Source organism: Protopterus annectens, chromosome 4.part0 (assembly GCF_019279795.1).
Source record: "Protopterus annectens isolate FY-2018-M chromosome 4.part0, PAN1.0, whole genome shotgun sequence".
NCBI classification, from domain to species: domain Eukaryota; kingdom Metazoa; phylum Chordata; order Ceratodontiformes; family Protopteridae; genus Protopterus; species Protopterus annectens.
Window position 1 is genome coordinate 1696823926 of NC_056733.1, and position 23769 is coordinate 1696847694.

The following is a 23769-nucleotide window of genomic DNA, read 5'->3' on the forward strand; positions in this document are numbered from 1 at the left end:
TAAAACAACATTTAGGCCAATAGTGTCAGCCTGTGCATCTAAATTAGTACAAGTATCTATGTTTATAGATAGAGCATGACTTGAACTATTAAGGGGCTCTCGATCCTTTATTAAGAACACAATTCATTTCTTAGAAAACATTAAGGTTTCATTCATTGTATGCAGGTGTACCCCACAATGTGTGCACTGAACTGGTAGCTGTTTTGTTGAAAAAAAGATGTTAACTACACTGTTAGTAAAATCAGGTTTCTTTCAGAATGCACTGATACTGTCTTAACTAACAACTTTTTCAGTTTTTATAAGCAATATTACAAGCAGATACAGGATGCATCATCAGGAGCCAAAATAGCTCTAAATTTTGCAAATCAGGTAATGGCTTCTTGCAGAGCTGGATCCAGCAATAGGTGACCTAGGCAGATGCCTAGGGTCCATGTTGGCTGAGAGACCCAATATTGGCTTGGGGGCCAATAAAATAAAATAAAATTGTCTGCAAATAAAATGTCTGAAGATGTCCATAAAACCTGAAGGGTTTTAGGACCTTGTGGGAGACTTCTACTTCAGTAAAGTAGAACAGCAAGCCCAGAAACCTCTAGGAAAATGTCCTAAAGTTTATGTTACCTGTAAGCTAGCACCAGTGCGGGAGATTTCATATTGATAACTAAGCTGATTTGATAGAAGACTGTAGTGTGGGAGATTTGATAGCCATCCAGCATAGAGTAGGACTGAAGCCAGTGCAAGCCTACCGAACAGATAGTGTGTATACAGAGCAAAGTCAGAAGATGTGTGTAATGCACCAGTTAGGCTGGCTGTCTAGTTAAGTGACTTGGCTCAGAATCAAACCTTGAGCCTTGATAATTAGCAAGTGAGTGCTTTAAACCTCCACACCAAACTGCTAGGTGTCCTTTATATATAATGTGAAGAAATTAGACACTGTCATCTGTGCTACCATGTCTGGCTAAAGTTTTGTACATAATTTCAAATTAACCTGTGCATTATATACTAGCACAACTAGTTATGATATCGTAAATAAGTTCTTAAGTTCTTACATGTTGATTAATACTTTGTACAGGATGTTTAAAGAGTTGAACAGTGTTTTGTTACATGTCTAATTGTGCATGTTTGTACAGGAGATTCTAAATGCAAACTGTCTCAGAGGCAGCTAATCTACAGATGATGTCATCAGAATGTGTTCAGATGCTCTGTGTTTACTGTCAGAGACTGAAAGACAGGAAAGAACTTTAAAAAACAGCTGTTTGTCAATTTTTAAAGAGTGAAATGAAAATAAGAAATGAAACAGTTGAAACAGTTAACCTGGCTTAAAAAAGAGCCTGCTGAAGACATTTCAAACAGCTGAGTTGAGTTCACAGTTGAGTTGTGTTTACAGTTCACAGTTGTACCGAGCAGTGGAATAGTTGATGCCCAAAGGACTCACCGAGAACTGGAAGCCTGCCTTTGCTCTGTTGTAATATTTAGTTTAGATCAAGGACAGCGTTCTTCAGATAGGTAGGAAATTACAGCTAATTACAGTTTTTTAAATGTGGGAGTTTTTCCTAAATTTTGAATTTCTGTCCATCAGCATTAATTTAATTTTCCTGGTGATTGAATTCTGTTTGTTTATTGAAATTACTGACTTACATTTTAATCATTTTGCTCATTATTAAATAGTTTTATTATCTTACATTGTGGCTGGCCAATTAGTGATTTGAGACTGTTTACACCTGCTTTGATAATTCCCAGACTACTCTGAAAGCCTGGCTGCTGTAGGTCATGTGCTACCATGTGTTTTAATATCTAAGCTTAATAAATGGACACCCCTTTAAAAGGGCATGAAACTGTCTGATTGTTGGCAGCCTGTTACCATATTATTTTGGGGAAGGGACACAGCTGAAAATCTGTGCCAGGCTTTCACAGACGTATTTGGATGTATGAGATTTAATTTATTTAAGTGTGAGTGTATTAGAGGTCTTAAACTGGGACACATTGCTCTGAAGTATGTAATAAACAGTTACATTAGGGGTGGACAGAAGTATACAGTCCAGTCCCAGGTTATAGAGCATGTTCCCATTGTGCTCTTAGAAGAAATTATGAAACATTACTCCAATTTAAATGATGGTCTCACATTGGAGTCAGTAGTGAGGACTGAAGTTCCTTAGTTACTGACCCAGGATAGTAAGGGGACATCACAAATTGGGATATTAACCAGATGTATATGTATCCCCTTCAGAAGCTCACAGTTTCAAAACTTCAAACTTCAAATGTCCGAGACCATAAGATCAAATTTTTGAAACTTTGAATGTTCTGAATGTAGATCGCTGTACAGCACAGAATGGGATATTTACTGTTTTCCTCACTGTAGTGCAATCTTGGAGTTGGTATATTTATTTAGCAAGGTGTGTGGGGTGTGTGTGTGGGGGGGGTGCAGGGGAGCTTGCCCCCCTGCAAAAACATAAAAAAATGTGGTTTTGTTTTTATTTTTTTTATTTGATTTTCAAAATTTCAAAACTTCAGTCTTCTGGTCTCTGCCATTTGAAAGTTTTGAAACTTTGTGTTTTAGAAGTAGATCCATATATACATTATATATATATATATGTATGGTTACACTTCAGATTCTTGAACTACTGAAATATTGTACTTGAGTAGCTCGAGACTGAAGTGTCGAAAGTACACTTGCGCGAATGTGCAGAATACAGAATGCAGAAATGTTGAATCTGCAGTTGTGGAGGTGCGTATGTGGGATTCCCAGTGTTCGTAATGTGCAGTCTAGTATGTGGATGTAGCTGGAGATTCAGGTAAGTGATGTTTTCGTACGGGTTGTAGGTAGGGATTTTAGTGTGTGTGAGTGTGTTTGGAATTATGAGGCGTGAGTTAGGGTAGGTAGGTAAGACCGTGAGTGTGTAAGTGTTGAGAGTGGTGATATTTGGATGTATGTGAGGTGTGTTTGTGCCGGAGGAGTGTAGAATGTGTAGTGGTGTTTTTTGTGTGTTTGTGTTTTTAGTGTAACCTCAGAGTTAGTATATATAAGTAGCGAGGGTCTTGGGGGCTACAGGGGCTTGTCTGCCTGCTTATCTGTAGGGTCCGTGCATGTGTTTGTTTTGTTGTGTTGGTTTGTAGTTAGGGAGGAAGGTGTATGTGTGATTTTTTGTGTATGGAGTGTGCATGTGGGCAGTCGCAATTTTAAACTTCCCGCTTTTGGAGTTTCGGGTTTTGAAGTTTTTGGCTTTATAATCTCGAGATACTGAATTTCGATATTTTAGTATTTCAGGATTGTAAAGTGAAACTATGTATATATATATATTTTTTTTTTTCTTTTTTTGGTTTGTCTTTGTATATCCCTGAGGATTACAGTTTATCAATGTTAGTCAGAATTTTGTAGTTGTGTTACTCAAGTGTTCAAGTATCAGTGGTGTAGCAGGTAGCATACTTGCTTTTGGTGCAGAAGGCTGTGGATTATTTTCCCACACCAGGATATATCAATTGCTGATACTACTGTGCAGCACTGGGGGGGGCAGCTGCACTCCTCAGTGTGTCCTCCTTTGGATGCGATCCCTACTAATTATGATCCTGCTGTCTGTTTACCAGCCATTCCCTATAGCGTACCACCAACACTCTTTTTTTTTTTGAAAGTTACATAGGCAATGTTACTCTTCAAGGGCAGCAGGCACTGAATTTGTAGTTGAAGCACTGAAATGCAAAGTCAGTTACAGTTCTCTTTAATGTGTAATTATTCTCAAGGCTTTTACATCAACAGAAATTGTGTGTATTGACTATTATTAGTAGATTATAATAGCAGTTTGAATGGCCTTTTATAGTTGAAATGCTGTGAAATGGGTAGCCTTGTCATAATTGGTTCTTATGTTATATTTCACTGCTTACTGGAAAAATGCTCAAAATAACAAATTTAAAATACACTCTAACAAGTGGTGATATATTAAACAAATAATATAATTTAATACAATCAGTAAGGTTAATCAAAGAACACAAGCATTTATTGCGTGGTCCTAAAAATGTTTCTATGGAGCCCATAGACTGAAACATCCCAAAGGTACATTTAATATGTGACTGGCCAGATGCATTTTCTTTGAATATGGGTTTCAATGCAATTACAATGAATTTGAGTTTCAAGGGTAGAGAAGCTTACAGTTGCTCTTGTTAAATCTATTTTCATTATAGACTGTATTGTTTTGTTTAACTAATAGCTATCAATGTTTGTGTTATAAAATTTGAAATAAAAGTTTTAAATTAAATCCAAATATCTGTAAATCATTGTAGAAGTAAAGAAGAAAAGAGTGTACACACTGACTGGACTAAACAGTGGCTTATGTTAAATGGGGAGAGAAAAGCAAGTAATACAACATTGGAATGACTGCAGGATGGGGTTGCTGAAAGGCAGTGGGGTTGCTGTAAGGGGGGGGGGGCTGGTCCATTACCCTTCCTAGGGCCCCATTTCACCAAGATCTGGCTGTGACTTCTTTGGAAACAAGAATTCTGAAAGTAATGGTAGGATCTGAGTTTGTCAGTGCATATCAATCAGCGATAAAACAGGAACAAAATGGCTGCCACTGCAGTGGAATAAAAGTTTAATAATTAAAACCATACAAAGTTTTAAAGTTGTATTCTTCTGCTGTGGCAGCCATTTCATTCCTGTTTTATGTTTGATAATTTTTTCAGTGGTACTTATACGGATCTCATTTGCCCATTGTTCGTTTTGTTCTGTTTATATAAATCAATGAAAGTATGATCCATCGAATCTAACTTACCCACTCACTACCCATGGAAACTGCATGTCAACAAAATAATGAACTTCCAAAATCTTTTCCCAGGGAAAGGAACCACTGGACCACCATGCAAATGACACACAACGGAAAGACATGGAGTCAATCAAAGTAGGGGATTCACCCCACACCCCCCTACTTAAATATACCAACTCTGAGATTGCACTACATGGGGAGAGGACACAGTTCACCATGGTGGTCTAGTGGTTCCTTTCCCTGAAAAAGGAATTCGGCAGTTCATTATTACGTTAAAATGCAGTTTCGGTGGATGAAGATCAGGTAAGTTAGATTCAATTAATCATACTGTCGTTGATTGAAAGTAGATCCATGTATATATATATATATATATATATATATATATATGTATATGTATACATATATATATAGATATAGATATATATATATATATATATATATATATATATATATATATATATATATATATATATAGAGAGAGAGAGAGAGAGAGAGATACACACATACATATAATATATTTCATATTGGGAGCTATTATGGAACAACTGTGCATTTTTTTGATGTAATTAACAAAAGGTGATATTCTTGGAAATTTTCGTAAAAAAGTTTTAGACAGTATTTTTAGATGTAGTGATTATCGATAATTTAGAGGCTGTTTTTTGAATACAGTCATTAATTACAAGAATACAACTGGTAATACAATTTTACGCTACACAAGTATGCATCTGAGTCTTCTCATAAGCAAAACAGTCAAAAGTTAGTGTTTTAAGTTAAAACAATTGACAAACGAGAATAAAGAATTAGATGATATAGTGAAAGGACCATGTATGAATGTTTTGATTAGAATTTGCACAAAAATTGATAGATGGAGCTATTAAAGATATTCTTAATGAGAACGCAAGTATGAAAATAGATGCTAATAAACAAAAAAATGGATTGGTCTTTTGCTATGGCAGTGGTGTTTTCAGTGGACAGTTTTAAGATTAAATACGTTTTAAAAATAACTGTTGTATTTCAGCAGGCAGATGAAATGTGATTCAGCTTGAAGAAAGAGAGACAAAGTTCATTAACAAAAATGTAGATATACAAAGCTCAGGGTCGGCATAATGGTTAAGGTGTTTGCCTTACAAACACAAGATACAGTGTTTAATTCATCTCTTTGAGGGGAAATTGGCTAGGCTTAAAATGGCCCACAAGCTCAGCTAGCCTGGTATTTACCTATGAAGAACATTTTAGAAAAGATTGGCAAGGATGAAGGTGATAATGTTTTAAAAGTTGCCTTGTAAATGTTTATTGATGTAAGTGCAGTGCTGGTGCAGTGGTAGAGTTATAGTGCTTGTAGGAAGTAAAACTTCACAGTTTGGGGTTTGAACCCTCTGCTTCGAATTTTCTGGTGGTTTCCTGGACATGTAATATTGTTAAAGATCCAGCAGTCCAGTACCTCTTAAAGGAATTTTGCAATCCAGAAACTCTTGTATTTGGATCCCTGCAGTTCAAGACTTCTTATAACCACAAATGAAATAGTCTAGTGAACATTAGTACCAGAGATTTGAACCTGCTTCAACAAATAAACAAATCTTCATGGAGAGACTGATTCATCATGCAATGACTACCCCTTCTATAAAAGAAACTTCCACTTCAGTTCAACCAACATAATATACTATTGTCCTTTTAAAAGGAGTTAGGCAGTTGTATGTGTATTCACAAATTCACTTCTGGAATGACTAACCTGTTGTTCCTTGACAAAGGAGCTAAGGTCTAAGAGTGATAACTGGCAAGGCTAAAATGGCCACATGGACCATTTACTGTCCACTTTCTTTTGATTTCTATAATTGTTGGTTTATAGCTAACTGTCCATGTCTTCATTGTACCTCCACACAAATATCTTACGAAGCTTCAGAATATTTTGATTTTATAGTGCATGCAGCAAAATCTATAGGCTGTGAAGCATGTTTAGTAGGTAAGACTAACATAAAATTGGGAAATTATATTTATGAACATAAATATGGCATTAAAATCAACAATAAAGTTTATTATAAACACAAACTGAAATGTAAGAAGTTCAAGAAATGTCTATTCCATGTAGTGGATCATATTGCTTTGCAGAGGTAATAAAGATGATGAACAGGAATTTAGAGAAGTGAAGTGTACTTCAGCTAAGTATGGGTTTTACGTTATAGAGAAAATAGACATGGATCCATGGGGGGGACCCTGGGAGACCACAATAGAATTTTGTGAATTATTTTGGCAGCTAAGACTGGAAGCCATTAATAAGCTAGAGCTAAATGATTACATTTCTTTAGCACCAGTCTTAAAGCTTAGAGCAGCCAAATTATAACAGTATAGTTATTAGATGGAAATCTAAGGTAAAGCTCCGTACATTTGTCCTCTATTTATGTTTGTATCATGTTGTACCATCTGTTGCAATGTATAAAGTATTGACATTATTTTTACAAGTAAATGATAGCATTTTATTATTGTCTTAACATTGAAAGGCTATTTAAAATATATTGACATTATTTTTAATTTTAGAATAAAAGATTTCTTAGGAGATTTTGAGGTCTATGTTTTTAATATTTTTTAATTAGTTAATCGGAATAAAATACTGCTTGGGTGATGCAAGGGAGGAGGAAGAATATATTACGAAGATTGCTCACTTAATGGTATATCTGATGAAGTCTTTGATGTTGCAAAGTCAAAGGTACAAAGCACAACGAAAAAGTTGAGGTAAAAAACACACACCTTTATCAAACACAAAGCTTTCAGGTACAAGACCCTTTCTCAATGATAGACACAGGTACATTAAAATCAGACATTAAATACACACCCAACACATCACGTGACCCGCAGCCATGGTCATGTGACTAATGCATTAAAATAATTATATTACTTATAATTTTAAAACATAAACAAGTAAAATTAGATAAAATTCATACATACATATATTTGCTTACTTTTGTGTACTTATATTTACATGCACACATATATACGCAAATACATTACCTATGTTACTTTAACTTAGTGTGTTGTATTTTTATTAGAACAGGTTTTAAGGAAACATCAAAATTTAATCCAGGGGATGTATTAGCTGCTAGCCTTACTATCCACTCATATTCTTTATTATCTAAATGATTACATAAATATAAGTAAACAAAAGTAAGCAAATATATGTATGTATGAATTTTATCTAATTTTACTTGTTTATGTTTTAAAATTATAAGTAATGTAATTATTTTAATGCATTAGTCACATGACCATGGCTGCGGGTCACGTGATGTGTTGGGCGTGTATTTAATGTCTGATTTTAATGTACCTGTGTCTATCATTGAGAAAGGGTCTTGTACCTGAAAGCTTTGTGTTTGATAAAGGTGTGTGTTTTTTACCTCAACTTTTTCGTTGTGCTTTGAAGTCTTTGATGTGACAGGATGAAAACACAGTGTACAATATAAGCGTTAGTTTGTTTATATTAAAGAGAGTAACCTTCGGACTTTATGGTGTGGCGTTTTTCTTCAGGAATTGGGCGTTATTGTGCTTTTGTCATTTAGATTAGAGTTTTGGTTTGCACACTTTCCTGGTTTGCTTTGCTTTGGTTTTGTTGTAATTTATGGAGACATCCATTTCTGAACCTAGCACTCCCAAATTGGGAACTGGCGCTATGGAGGGGATTAGCAATCGTCTCACATGAGTTGAAGGGCAGCTCTCACAGTTGATAGCACTTTTGAGTCAACAGGATGGTAATAAAGGGTTTTCCAATGGAGATTCCACTGGTGTGCTTGACTTAAAAGTTAGTGGAAACCTTTCATTACCAGGTAACCAGGCGGCGTGGTCACTTGGTGAACGCAAAGGAAAGACGTATAATGTGACGTCACAAGAAAATGAACCGACGGAGACAGGTAATCCTGCTTCTGCTTATGAGGAATGAAGAGAATGCCATCATGGGAATTTGGATTTTACCAACAGGAATTCAAGGGCTGTTAAACCGAGACAGGCAGAAACAAAGACTGATTCGAATGAAGGTGTCAGGATAGAACAGCATAGGACTAATCATTCGAACGCCAACAGAACAGGAGGCCGTGGTTCTGTGGATTTGGACTGGGGTAGGGACAATGATGTTATTTCCTGGCTTACAAACAACAGAGCCTTTTCGAACTGTAACTCACAAAATGAGTCCACAGATATTTTTAATGTTAATAGTTATAATAAAAATGTGAATATGTTGTGTGACAAGATGGTGAAATACAAAGCTCTGTGCATAGACAATAACTACCTACACGAATATGTCAAGAGAGGGATAGTGCCAAAGGTGTTATGTATATACAAATACCCCAATAATGTAGTAGAGGGTAACGAATTTCATTTAGAACTGTTGGAAATTTTTAATAACTGTGGGTTGAAATATACTTAGGACCGTCATTATAGAAAACAGAAGGGCAATGGAGAAACTGTTATCCGACATTGAGAGAATCAACCTACTTATTGTAAATTACTTGTTATTTACCATTGAAGATGAGAAGATGAAATATATTAACATGAAAGTCAAAATGGAGGACAAATGTAGGTTTTTGTATGAAAGAAAATGTAAGAAACTGAGACGTGATATAAATGAATATAAAGACAAAATTAGTTACCCCAAACCTAGAACGAAGGGATTTTATAAACAACAGGGAGGGTCACACAATTTGGAAGGTGGCTCACTAGGTTATAAAAGTAACTTTGGATGAAGAAGAGATAATGGAGAAAGTATTAACCACCATAACGACAATAGGGAGAGAAGTTATGGCTTAGATGACCCCCAAGAATTTCCCGAACCCAGGAGGTCTGAGAGAATTAGAGAACAGGGACCGGTTAACTATTATCAAAGACAAGGTGGTGGGTACCCAAACATGAGGTGTTTTTGAGCCCAGATTTAAATGGGACAAGTTTTTTTTAGAAGTACCACTGAAGAACATAAGGAAAATATTGTTATAGAAGGTAGTAGGTATTCGTACCATAATTTCAGTATTTACATTTATAGTGGGTTGGAGGTTACCAGCACACATTTTGATCTTTTTTGTAAGGGCCTTAAATTTGTCCCTAGTTACACAGAAGATATTTCTAGAACCTTGACTGATATGAAGCTATTTGTATGTAAAAAGAATTTGGAGTTGATTTTAGAACAGTATAAGGAAGGGAATAATCAGATTAGTTTTCAGAACAAAAATAAAAAGAAAAGTACATACAACCCATCCCTTCATCCACAATTAATGAATTTTGAAAGACAGGTGGAGAAAGGGCTTAGGGAAAGTCTTAAGAGGAGTAGGAAACAATTTAATCTCACTAAAGATGAAAACTTGCTACTTACTACATTAAGAGACAATCATTATATTTGGGTAATGAAGCCCGATAAGGGTGGGGGGGGTGGTTATAATGTATAGCATTTTATATACAGCAAAAATGCTGGAAATGCTAAATAATACTAATAGGTATTCAAGAGTTTCTAGAAACGAAATTAACGTGGCATATAGAAAAATAGACTTTATATTGAAGGAATTAAAGGAATAAGGAGATATTAATCTTGATACATACAACTTCTTATCTATAGACAAGCCCAAAGTACCATCTATATTTGGGATCCCGAAAGTCCATAAAAATTTGGAGGACCCACCATTTAGACCCATTGTGGCTGCCACAGGATCCAAAACATATCTAATAGCTAAGTTTTTTGGAAAATAAACTTAAAAATGTTTGGACAGGTAGAGTGGGAATCCTCAAAGACTTTTGGGACTTCTTAAGGAGTATCAACAACAATTTGTATTGCAATGAGTTAATATTTGTTACCTTAGGCATCCAAGACCTGTTTAACGTGATACCTCACAGGGTTGGATTAGAATGGTTTGAAGAAGCATTGAGGTACAAAGGGGACCTTGACAATGATTCAAGAGAGTTAATAATAGAGCTTATGGAGCTAGTGCTGACAAACAATTTCCTTTTCTTTGAGGGGGAATTTTTTAAACAGACAAGTGGAGTAGCCATGGGAGCAAGCTGTGCTCCCATGTATGCCAATTTGGTACTTTCTAACTGGGAGGAGAAATATATTTTACATTCATGTTATTGCAAATACTGGAACTACTACCATTGGTACCTGGATATTATAGTTATTTTTTGGTCCTGACCAGAAGAAGAATTGAACACGTTTATTGAATATATAAATAGTACCACCGAATTTTTAAAGTTCACCCATACTATTTCCAAGGAGAGACTAGAATATCTAGATGTGGCCCTGGAAAAGATAATTGAAGTTAAGCAATTAAAATCTAATGTATTCAGAAAGAAGACCTTCTCCAACTCCTACCTTTTTTACTCGAGTGCACACCCATTTTGGCACAAGAGGGTATAGTGAGAGGACAATTTATCAGGAGTTGTAGGATGACCTCTGAAGATGATGATTTTGAAATAGAAAGTCAAAAACTGAAAGAAATTGTTCTAGAAAGAGGATATCCCCTATCACTTATTGATGAGATTAGGCTAGAAAATAAGGAGGAAAGAAGGAAGAAATTCGCCCCCATTTTGGGTGAATTACCACCAGCGACGATGGGGGAAGGGAAAGAAACAAAAGATTCCACTAACTGGAATACTAATTATGTGTTAAACTATAGTGCCAATACTGGATCTATCAGAAACATAGTTTCAAACAAGTGGAACAGGTTTAGCAAGTACTCAGACCTAGAAAAAATGTTTGTAGATCCCCTAAAATTAACCTATAGGAAGGGGAGAAACATTAAGGAGTTATTGGAAACAAGAAGGAAGGGACACAATAAGAGAAAAACAGGAACATATAAATGTGGGAGGTGTTCTCTGTGCCCATACGTTTTGCAGGGAGAAACATTAGTTTTGGACAAAAAGAGGAGTAACACTCAAAACTAATGGGTTTGTAAACTGTGACACCATTGGAGTGGTATATATCGCTGTATGCAGCATCTGTGGGGCATTTTACATAGGGAAAACTACCAGAAAGTAAGTATTTATGAACATCTTAATGATATTAAAAAAAGTGGTAGAAAACAATGCCCTTTACAGACATTCCACTACTTGTACTTTAGCCAAGTATGGGTTTTACGTTATAGAGAAAATAGACATGGATCCACGGGGGGTGGGGGTGAGGGGCCCTGGGAGACCACAATAAAATTTCGTGAATTATTTTGGCAGCTAAGACTGGAAGCCATTAATAAGCCAGGGCTAAATTATTACATTTCTTTAGCACCAGTTTTAAAGCTTAGAGCAGCCAAACTATAGCAGTATAGTTATTAGATGGAAATCTAAGGTAAAGCTGTGTACATTTGTCCTCTATTTATGTTTGTGTCATGTTGTACCATCTGTTGCAATGTATAAAGTATTGACATTATTTTTACAAGTAAATGATAGCATTTTATTATTGTCTTAACATTGAAAGGCTATTTAAAATATATTGACATTATTTTTAATTTTAGAATATAAGATTTCTTAGGAGATTTTGAGGTCTATGTTTTTGATATTTTTTAATTAGTTAATTGGAATAAAATACTGATTGGGTGATGCAAGGGAGGGGGAAGAATATATTATGAAGATTGCTCACTTAATGGTATATCTGATGAAGTCTTTGATGTGACAGGATGAAAACGCAGTGTACAATATATGCGTTAGTTTGTTTATATTAAAGAGAGTAACCTTCGGACTTTATGGTGTGGCGTTTTTCTTCAGGAATTGGGTGTCAGTGTGCTTTTGTCATTTGGATTGATTATTATTGGTTAGTGAGACTTGTTATGTGACTGTCGAACATGTATATTTACTTGTAAGAATGGTTTTGAAAGCTGTCTGAAAAATAGTTCACTGGGTGTTTTCCTTTTCTTAGTTTGATTTATTAAAACGTTTAGAAGTATATTTGAGCTACTGAGTTTCCTCTGTATTTTGGTGAAGCTTTGCCTTTTATTATCTTCTCGTGAACAAATTAAGTTTTTTAAGTGACAGATCAGGAAAATGGTATGTGCTCTCAGGTGAAGTTTTGTCAATACCTCCATTAAGTAATGAATCCCAAACGTCTTGGGAGGTAACACTGGCAAGATGTGCAATGCTTGCAATGTCCTGCCCAACTAAATGCAGACCACTGACAATCTTAGTCTTTCATTTCATTTTCTACCTGTACATAAGTACAGGAGAGTATACAGACAAAGAGGTTGGCAAAGAAGAAGTGGGATTGTCAGAGAGATGAAGAAAGTAGATAGGAGTATAAGGAGATGAGGTGCATGGCAAAGAGAAAGGTGGCGAAGGCTAAGGAAAAGGCATATGAAGAGTTGTATGAAAGGTTGGACACTAAGGAAGGAGAAAAGGACCTGTACCGATTGGCTAGACAGAGGGACCGAGCTAGGGAAGATGTGCAGCAGGTAAAGGTGATAAAGGATATTGAGGGAAACATACTCACAAGCGAGGAGAGTGTGTTGAGGAGATAGAAAGAGTACTTTGAGGGGTTGATGAATGAAGAGAATGAAAGGGAGAGAAGGTTGGATGATGTAGGGATAGTGAATCATGAAGTACAATGGATTAGAAAGGAGGAAGTAAGGATAGCTATGAAGAGAATGAAGAATGGAAAGGCTGTTGGCCCAGATGACATACCTGTGGAAGCATGGAGGTGTTTAGGTGAAATGGCAGTGGAGTTTTTAACCAGATCATTTAATGAAATCTTGGAAAGTGAGAGGATGCCTGAGGAATGGAGAAAAAGTATTTTGGTACCAATTTTTAAGAATAAGGGTGATGTGCAGAGCTGTAGTAACTACAGAGCGATTAAATTGATCAGTCACAGCATGAAGTTATGGGAAAGAGTAGTGGAAGCTAGGTTAAGAAGGGACGTGATGATTAGTGATCAGCAGTGTGGTTTCATGCCGGGAAAGAGCACTGCAGATGCAATGTTTGCTCTGAGAGTGTTGATGGAGAAGTACAGAGAATGTCAGAAGGAGTTGCATTGTGTTTTTGTGAACTTAGAGAAAGCATATGACAGGGTGCCTAGAGAGGAGTTGTGGTATTGTATGAGGAAGTCAGGAGTGTCAGAGAAGTATATAAGAGTGGTACAGGATATGTACTAGGGTAGTGTGACAGCGGTGGGGTCTGCGGTGGGAGTGATGGATGCATTTAAGGTGGAGGTGGGGTTACATCAAGGATCAGCTCTGAGCCCTTTCTTATTTGCAATGGTGATGGACAGGTTGACAGACGAGACCAGACAGGAGTCCCCATGGACTATGATGTTTGCAGATGACATTGTGATTTGTTGTGAGAGTAGGGAACCGGTGGAGGAGACCCTGGAGAGATGGAGATATGCTCTAGAGAAAAGAGGAATGAAGATCAGGACTAAGACAGAATATATGCGTGTGAATGAGAGGGAGGATAGAGGAATGGTGAGGATGCAAGGAATAGAAGTGGCGAAGGTGGATGAGTTTAAATACTTGGAGTCAATAGTTCAGAGTAACGGTGAGTGTGGAAGAGAGGTGAAGAAGAGAGTACAGGGAGGATAGAGTGGGTGGAGAAGAGTGTCAGGAGTGATTTGTGACAGATGAGTACCTGTAAGAGTGAAAGGGAAGGTCTACAAGGGGGCAGTGAGACCAGCTATGTTATATGGGTTGGAGACAGTGGCACTGACAAAAAGGCAGGAGTTTGAGCTGGATGTGGCAGAGTTAAAGATGTTAAAATTTGCACTGGGTGTGACGAGGGTGGACAGGATTAAGAATAAGTATATTAGAGGGTCAGCCCAGGTTGGAAGGTTTGGAGACAAAGCCAGAGAGGAAGATTACGTTGGTTTGGACATGTGCTGAGGAGGGATGCTGAGTATATTGGGAAAAAGATGCTAAGGATGAAGCTACCAGGTAACAGGAAAAGAGGAAGGCCTAAGATATATTTTATGGATGTGCTGAGAGAGGACATGCAGGTGGTTGGTGTGACAGAGCAAGATGCAGAAGACAGGAAGAAATGGAAACAGGTAATCCGCTGTGGCAACCCCTAACAGGAACAGCCGAAAGAAGATGATGATGACATAAGCTAGGTCTAGCCAAAATTAAGTTGCCTTACATGTGGTGATATTAGGAGCTTGTGTGTTCAAAATAAGTAAAAAAAAAAAACATAAGCACTGTTGTCTGTATAAGTTTCTGTTCTCTGTTTAAATTTTTGCTTTAAAAGATTTTTGGGGCTTTAAACATTGTTTTGTTTAATAATGAAGTATCAGAAAAGAATGTCAGAGAGAAATATTCTTTTCGGGGGCTGTTTTTTATTAGAAATTCTTAGTATGTACAAATTCAAATTATATATGCATTTGTAACCAATTACAGTGAAAAACTGAGATTTAAGAATATTTCTATGACATGTTGTCCTCTGCATGATCTGTAATCAAGTGAAGTTGTACTTTCATGCGGAAGGCATAATGCAGGAGCATGTGACAATAACCACCATGTAAAGAAGTAGTTCTTATAACCTTAATTAAAGGAACTAAAGAAAGAAATAATTATAGAACTGCCTGTTTCTTAAATGTTTATCAAAAGAACTGAACCTAGAAGGGGAGTGGAAAAAAAGAAGATAAGTTTTTGTGTGTTTTTGTGTGTGCGTGGGAGGGTCTTTATACTGTGAATTATACACAGAGATGTTAGTGAACATGACCACATAATTTATTATTATACTACAGTCACTGGCTTGGCGTGTTATATAACGGTCTTTATACTGTGAATTATACACAGAGATGTTAGTGAACATGACCACATAATTTATTATTATACTACAGTCTCTGACTTGGCGTGTTATATAACAATCTTTATACTGTGAATTATACACAGAGATGTTAGTGAACATGACCACATAATTTATTATTATACTACAGTCACTGACTTGGCATGTTATATAACGGTCTTTATACTGTGAATTATACACAGAGATGTTAGTGAACATGACCCCATCATTTATTATTATACTACAGTCACTGACTTGGAGTGTTATATAACAGTCTTTATACTGTGAATTATGCACAGAGATGTTAGTGAACATGACCACATAATTTATTATTATACTACAGTCACTGACTTGGCATGTTGTATAATGGTCTTTATACTGTGAATTATACAGAGAGATGTTAGTGAAAATGACCACATCATTTATTATTATACTACAGCCACTGACTTGGCATGTTATGTAACGGTCTTTATACTGTTAATTTTACACAGAGATGTTAGTGAACATGACCACATAATTTATTATTATACTACAGTCACTGACTTGGCGTGTTATATAACAGTCTTTATACTGTGAATTATACACAGAGATGTTAGTGAACATGACCACATCATTTATTATTATACTACAGTCACTGACTTGGTGTGTTATATAACGGTCTTTATACTGTGAATTATACACAGAGATGTTAGTGAACATGACCACATCATTTATTATTATAGCACAGTCACTGACTTGGCATGTTATATAACAGTCTTTATACTGTGAATTATACACAGAGATGTTAGTGAACATGACCACATAATTTATTATTATACTACAGTCACTGACTTGGCATGTTATATAATGGTCTTTATACTGTGAATTATACACAGAGATGTTAGTGAACATGACCACATCATTTATTATTATACTACAGTCACTGACTTGGCATGTTATATAACGGTCTTTATACTGTGAATTATACACAGAGATGTTAGTGAACATGACCACATCATTTATTATTATAGTACAGTCACTGACTTGGCATGTTATATAATTTATTTAATAAGCAAACAAAGTTGCTGTTTAATTTACAGAGCTCAGCATTTCTGCTGATGGAGATTTATCACAAATCCTCTCTCCTTGATGCATTTATTTACCTATCAAAGTTAGTCACTGAATATGGGTAAAGCATTTATCATATTTTAATGCATGCTCGTTGTCTAGTTTTTTGTAACTCTAACCTTTGTTTCCATGTGATATTTAATCACTTGTTGCACAAAATGTGTCTTTCTCTTTTTTGTGTAACCTTTCCCATTTTGTCATCTATTTTCTCTACCTTTTTTTTTCTGTTCCTGAGCTTTAAAGTAATGACATCTCTGTTTCTTTTTCTGTATTTTACCCTTGTCTGGATTTTATGCACTGCCTTCATGATTTCTGCTTAGCAAATAAGTTGGTACATTTTTTTTTTTGCATTTTACTATCACTAAACTGTGTTTACTATGTTCCTTTCCATTTGGTCCCTTCATTTGTTCACTGTCTGTTTCCTTTCTTGATCTCTGAATGTTGCATTTTATTTTTTGTTTACCATTGTAAGCCAGTGTGTGTTAGATTACTGTTAAACCTTAATACTGATATAGATAGATGTCTCCCATTCTGGGTATATCTTTTACCAACTACATTATTTGAGGAATCCTACCTACTATCTACATTCAGGTATTGCTGCCATACTTAATACTTTTGGTCCCAGGTGAATTTCATATACATTTGGGAATTCCTTAGAATATCTTTACCAAATATTTCTGCTGCACATTCCCGTAGGCATTTCTCTCCATGCTCCTTTTGTGAAGAAATGTTTTCTTATAGTACTCATTTCTCTTCATGCTCCTTTTGTGAAGAAATATTTTCTTATAGTACTCTTTTCTCTTATACGTTAATATCTTGTCTCTCAGCTTAGTCATCAAATATTTCTGAAGGCTGGTAGTTTTAGATATTTATGGATGCTTTTGAAATATCTGAATGCTTGTTGCCACATAATATTGCTTGAAATCTGGGATTTCATTTGACTGTAGTTCCCATAGCACACTGCAATGTCTGAAACATTCCCAATATTGCAAATGATACAATGATAGCTCATCAGTATTCAAATATGTGCATGCTGATTGGTTAGCCCAACCAGTGTGCTGTTATAAATTGAGCATATACCAAAAGAAAAAAGTCTCAGTCACTGAAGCACAACCAAACTTTCTCATTGTTTATTGCTTAAATAAATCATGATCTATGTCTCTCCTGGTACAGTGTTGTTAATTATATTGTAATGCATGGAGCACCATGATTATGCTCTAATGCCAGAGAAATGACAAGCTGGTTAAGTGCTATGCTAGCACAAGACCCAATATTACCACTTGGAAAGGAGCTTTACAATTGTTATGCACCTTTAAAGTATTGCTAATAATGGGCCTCACTAGGCAATAAGAACTGACAGTGCCCCCCAACAAATGGCAGTGACAGATGCAGGAATGCCTTTGTTTCTTCCTGTTGTGTATGCCACTTAAGTGTCTCTTAAGTGTCTCTGGTTCAGGTCATATTTTTTGTTCTGTCTCTTGTAAACTTTATTTTTGGTTAATCACTGAGTATTACAGTCAGTGAAAAATGCCAGAAACAGATCTTCACTTTTTAGCTGTGTTATGTGATCATGATATCATGAGCTTGAGTATGTGTGTTCTAGGGAATTGCATCCTCGAGCTGCCATTTAGGTGCTATAGATGATAAGCTGGTTTGAGTCAGAACTGAGTGCTCTGAGGCGATGTAGTCAGTCAGCCTTGAATACCTCAATATAATCTATCCCAGCACTATCATATAAACTTAGTGCACTTCCTCTGAAATAAATTTGCATATAGTTTATAAGTTGGTTGGGTAATAAGAAGAAAATGTCTATAAATCTGGTCCAGATAGCAGCAAGGACATGCTCTCAGTAACCTCCCTAATGGTTTCCAAACTTCCACCCATTTGATTTACATACAGTACTTAGAAGCATGGATATGCCATCATATCTGCATGATTACTTCATGTTCCCATATGAAGGTGCAATACAAGTGCCAAATCTGCTTCAAGTTTCATACTTACATGCTTTAAGTTTCACCAAAAGCATATCTCAAATGGGCTTCTTCATGGATCTTACTTTCCAAAAAAGAGGGCCATCAAATTCTTGATCCTTTCCTCTGTGCTGACCATAGGATGAACTGTAGCTGTTTAATAAACCAGGTCGTCAGTTTTGTAGACAACCACCTTCCAATGTCTGCTATTATTTTATATGAAAGTTCAGTTTCAACATGTGCATCAGCCTTTTTTCTAGCTTTCTTAAATGGTACCAATCCTGTGAATAATACATGAGAAGTATGTTGGATATATGGATTCCACATGAGACAAAGACACATATTGTTCTTAAGATGCATATGTTTATTAGCACTGCATTCTCATTTTCAGCTTTCGTACTACTTTACTATTGTTTTACCGTTCGTATTTAACATGCTTTTTCCTCCTGTCTTATTTCATCTTCTTTCTCAGTAATGTAACTGTAACCATCTGTTATTCTTACATAACAGTGGCAGCTTTCTCATATCTTTAGCTTTGATTAATAAATTATTGAGGAGATGTTTCTCCTGTTTTTGAAGCCTTCAGGTCTGCTTTTTTTCATCTGTCTTCCTTTCTTTCTTTCTTGAACTGGCTTGGTCTTTAAATGGCCATTTTGTTTTACTTCTACTAACAAGAGATGTTTCACTACAGCATGCTAGCTTCATTTATCACCTAAGAGTCAGTGCTGTGTCCACCTTTCTCAGCAGACATTACATTTAAAAATGTAACACTTTATGCTTCAGCCAGAATCAGTAACAGTATCATCTCAGTGTGTGAATGAAAGAAAAGACAAAGTCAGAGTATATGCTTGCATCTCTCCTGTCTCAAGCATGTGTACGGATATAGTAGTTCATGGATTTCTTGGTCTCCTTCCAATTCTCTGTCCTTCCTTTTATTTTTTTATTCTCAGTATTGTCCTAATCAGCCAGCTGCAGCTCATTTTCACATCCATAAAAAAGCCAAATAAATTCTTATACTAAACCAATCATCATGTTATTTTTCAGATACGAATCACCTGTAGAGATGTTTGTGCTGAAACTCTATATGATGTCCTTCATGATACAAATTATCGGAAGAAATGGGACAGTAACATGATTGAAACCTTTGACATTGGGAGACTGACTGTCAATGCAGACATTGGATATTATTCATGTAAGTCTTTTCATTAGTATCCTAAAGCAATTAGTTTTTCTTTCTTTATTTTTATTGTAGCTTGGTTACCACGACCAATTTTATTTCTTATCACTGCTGGCTTTTTAATATTTTAACTATAGCTCTTATGCGGACAGAAGGAGCTAAGCCAATTTCACTCTGAATTTCAATACTCATAGTTATAGCTGAAGGTAAGGAAGGCTGTTTTATTGTAATGCACCACCTACAATACTGGATACGTTTTTACTTTGATAAGACTATGTTACTATTGTCTAAAAATTCCAGTCACTCCAGAAGAGTTGAACATTGTGATAGATGATTTGTGAATGGTCTGGCTGTATTAATGCTTTGTGATTTCAGTATGTTTTCACATATGGTTTCTCATATAGCATCCTAAAGATGTATTTGTTAAACTCTTAACCCTTAATGAGTCATTTGTTCTCAGCACTCTAAGGTGCAATCACATAAATGTGATTTGGTTGATTTTTATTGCAGTATCTTACTGAATGCCATTTTGTCTAAGTTACTGAAATTTTAGAGTTAATATACTTAAAAGCAAGGGCACATTGGAGTAGCAGGGGTATGAAGCCCCCATTCAAAAACACTTTTTTTTAAGAGTGAAACAGCAAGTATGACATTATCTGTCCCCCTCCATGTTCTTTGCATGCTAAACCTCAGCTGCTAGAAATGTTTATTTACTTCTTCATGCTCATTCTTAAAACACCTTCATTAAAGACCCTGCCCATATATACAGCACTTTCTTAACTTCAAATTCCTTGAATATTTTATTATACTTCATATAACAGCATCCATGGGACAGGACAACATCCCAGGCTGTGTTTTATATGAACGTCAGAATGAACTGGTTCCCCACCTAAGCACCACATTCAGTCATAGCCTCACATCAGGCTTTGTGTCCACTGAATGGCACACAGCAACAGTTATCCCACTGTACAAAGAGGGACCCACCACTGATCCTGAAAACTATTGCCTTATTAGTCTGATGAGCCTGCTCTGTAAGGCCATGGAATGTAACATCATGGAACTCATAAACAGAGACATTGGTAACCTCCAAACTCTGGACACCACCCAGTTTGGGTTTGTGAAAGGCAGATCATGCCTCCTGAACCTGATTGACTTCTTTGAGGTAGTCACGAAAGCTGTAGATGAGGGTAAGGTGGTTCACACAGCCTATCTTGACCTCGCCAAGCTTTCAACACCATCTCCCATTCTGGAATTATAGCAAAACTCACTAAACTAGGCATAAATCCCTACATCACAAGATGGGTTGCCAAATGGCTCACTGAAAGAACCCACACTATAAAAGTTGCAGACTCCAAATCTGACTTCAAACCAGTGACAAGAGGAGTACCACAGGGTTTAGTCCTGGACCTCTCATGTTTGGTATCTACTTCTCTGAAGTACAGGCTAACACAGAAGGCCTTTGGCTAATGAAGTTCGCAGATGACTGCAAACTAGGAGCCATAGTCGAGTGCCCAAATGATGTAGACATCCTACAGAAGGGCCTCACTGAGACAGATGCCTGGTATCAGAGCCATGGCCTCAAGCTCAATGTCAAAAAGTGCATTGTCATCCCCTTTGGTAAAAACTCTGTACCCATGAACTACCACATGGGCGGCAGTCTCCTTAACACTGAATTTGTGATAAGAGACCGTGGGACCCAGGTGGATAGTAGTCTCTCCTTTGATAATCACATCGCCACAGTAGTCAGGAAATCCTTCTACATGGCACACCTCATCACAAAAAGGTTCTCATCCAGGAAAAAAAGACATCATTGTTCCACTCTACTCGACACTCATTAGATCCATTATAGAGTACAATGCCCCTTTTGGAATGTACCTCACAAGACAACTGCAGCAGCTGGAAAGGCCACAGAAGTACCTCACAAAGAGGATTACTGGCCTCAAACAGATGCCCCTACACTGACTGTCTCAAAAAACTGCAGCTTTACTCCGTAGCATATCGCCTACTCTGAGGTGATCTCTGCCTATGTCAAAGGAAAAAACTTCAAAGACCAATACACGTAAGGTTCAGTTAAGGCACTTTTAATTGACTTGCCACAAGGAGACAAAAAACATGCAAATACAAGGATTTGTCTAACTACTAACAGGAAGTATGCTTATTCTTATACTATTTTATAAGACATGGCCTTCTAAGCTGACGTAATCAAACACAACTTTTAGAATTGTTTTACAGCAGATGTTGCTCAGATTTTCTGCTGACATGACTAGATTTGTGAGAAACTTTTGAGAAAAACAACCTGGCCTTGGTGACCATTAATCCATTTACAAGCTTCTATTGTACAGTGTTACATTTCAAGGTACTCTTCTAACTCAGATACAAGCAAATGCTGATTGCGGTTCATATTTTCAAGCAGGCTTTGTACTAATTATCTGTAACTTCTACAGCTTTTCTCACAGCACAGCGGAACTTCTTGTCTAAGTTTCATACAAGTAGTATTGTTCTATTCATTATTTTCCTAATGCAAGCAGAAATCACCTGCTTCTCAGTAAATTTCCAAGGCACAAGCAAGATTTTAGCTAACAATACAAGGTCAGAAAGCAACTGCAGTTTGTACAGATTTATGCAGTATGAAATAGAATAAATGTGTTAACCCTTTTCAAGCTCTAAATGCACTAAGCATATTGCTAATACACACATTAATACATATTTTTCTAACATTTCCCCCCTATTAATACTTTTATTCTACTTTCAAAATAAGCATAAACAGTTTGTTTTCTTCTCCTAACTTCTTCCACTCAGGATTTGCAGTTAAGAGAGTCATTCAGTTTAAACTCATGAAAGCATTTTCAATCTTTTAACAGTTCTTCAAACTCAGCACTTTGATATAAGGTCTCAGAAACTGACATGTCTATAAGATCTTTAATCAGTCTTTTCATGCAGGGGATACCACAACAAACACATACTCCCAGTAGGAGCATACCTACACAAATGGCAATCAGGATGTTCATTAGGATGGTACTCTACCCCCAAACCACTTCTGGAAAAAGTCCATCAGTGGGTTTGGGCCTGATTTGGTCATGGCCGACACTTGCTGAATTACCTTAAGATGATTGTCTATCTCGTGTTTATGGTCAGGAATATACGAACAGCATTCTTCTTGGATTAAAGCGCACGTATCACCTCTCGCTGCTAGGGTGAAGTTGAGAGCCATGTGGTTTTGTAGCACTACAGTTCTCATAGCATTCAGTTCATCAGTCACCAATTCGAGAGCAGAAAAAGTTGCGTTGCTCATTACTTTGAGAAGTTTTGACAGTTTTCTCAGCTCCCAGATCGATTTCACTGCTCCATATGCTGGTAATATGCCTGCCCACGATATAACACTATCACTCAAGTCCATGTGTGTCAGTCCTTTGCCGAGAGAGTGATGGTCTTTCCAACGTGCATCAATTTGTCCCACTGGATTTACAGGTTTCTTGACGACTTCTCGGACATTTTGAATTTTCCCACGAGGCAAAACTGCAGTGTGTCGTATGGCCAGAACCAGGCAACCCAAAAAACAACTGCCGGACCAATTCTCAGGTAACCATTTGTATGCCTTTCTGCCACACACAAAATAACAGTCCTCTGCTTTAGTAGTAACCTTGCTATGAATATACACTCACCCTGCATGAAACATTTTTCTATCAATTGTAGACAGCTGTTTATAAAGAACAGAATTATGTTTTACTTCATCAAGTGTTTTGTGCATCAATCCAAGAAATGAATCATAGTTTGTATTACAATAAAGATCTACATTGTTACGTTTAGTGTAACATTTATAAGGAACAGTCACATTGCAATTGCTCCAACCCACCTGAACAGTATCATTTTTATAAAAACACACAGTTCCCTTTTGTGGAACAGACAAGTGCAATGCTATTTTATCTTGTGCTATAATGGTTGAGGTATCATAAACCAAGTTCTCCCAGGTCTCATTGACCCCTAGGGTGACAGTAGTCATTAATAACCCCCTGTATGCTGTCAGCAAAGCCGTGCAAATCCAGCAATTCGA

General features: G+C 36.6%; 1 protein-coding gene across 1 annotated transcript in view; it reads left to right on the forward strand.

Moving 5' to 3' along the window:
- Positions 1-23769, forward strand: part of LOC122799984 (START domain-containing protein 10-like) — a 751875-nt gene that overhangs the window by 293286 nt on the left and 434820 nt on the right. The window contains exon 3 of the mRNA XM_044069425.1: positions 19586-19733. Coding sequence (XP_043925360.1) covers positions 19586-19733 — 148 coding nt within the window. The remainder of the gene's footprint in view (positions 1-19585; positions 19734-23769) is intronic.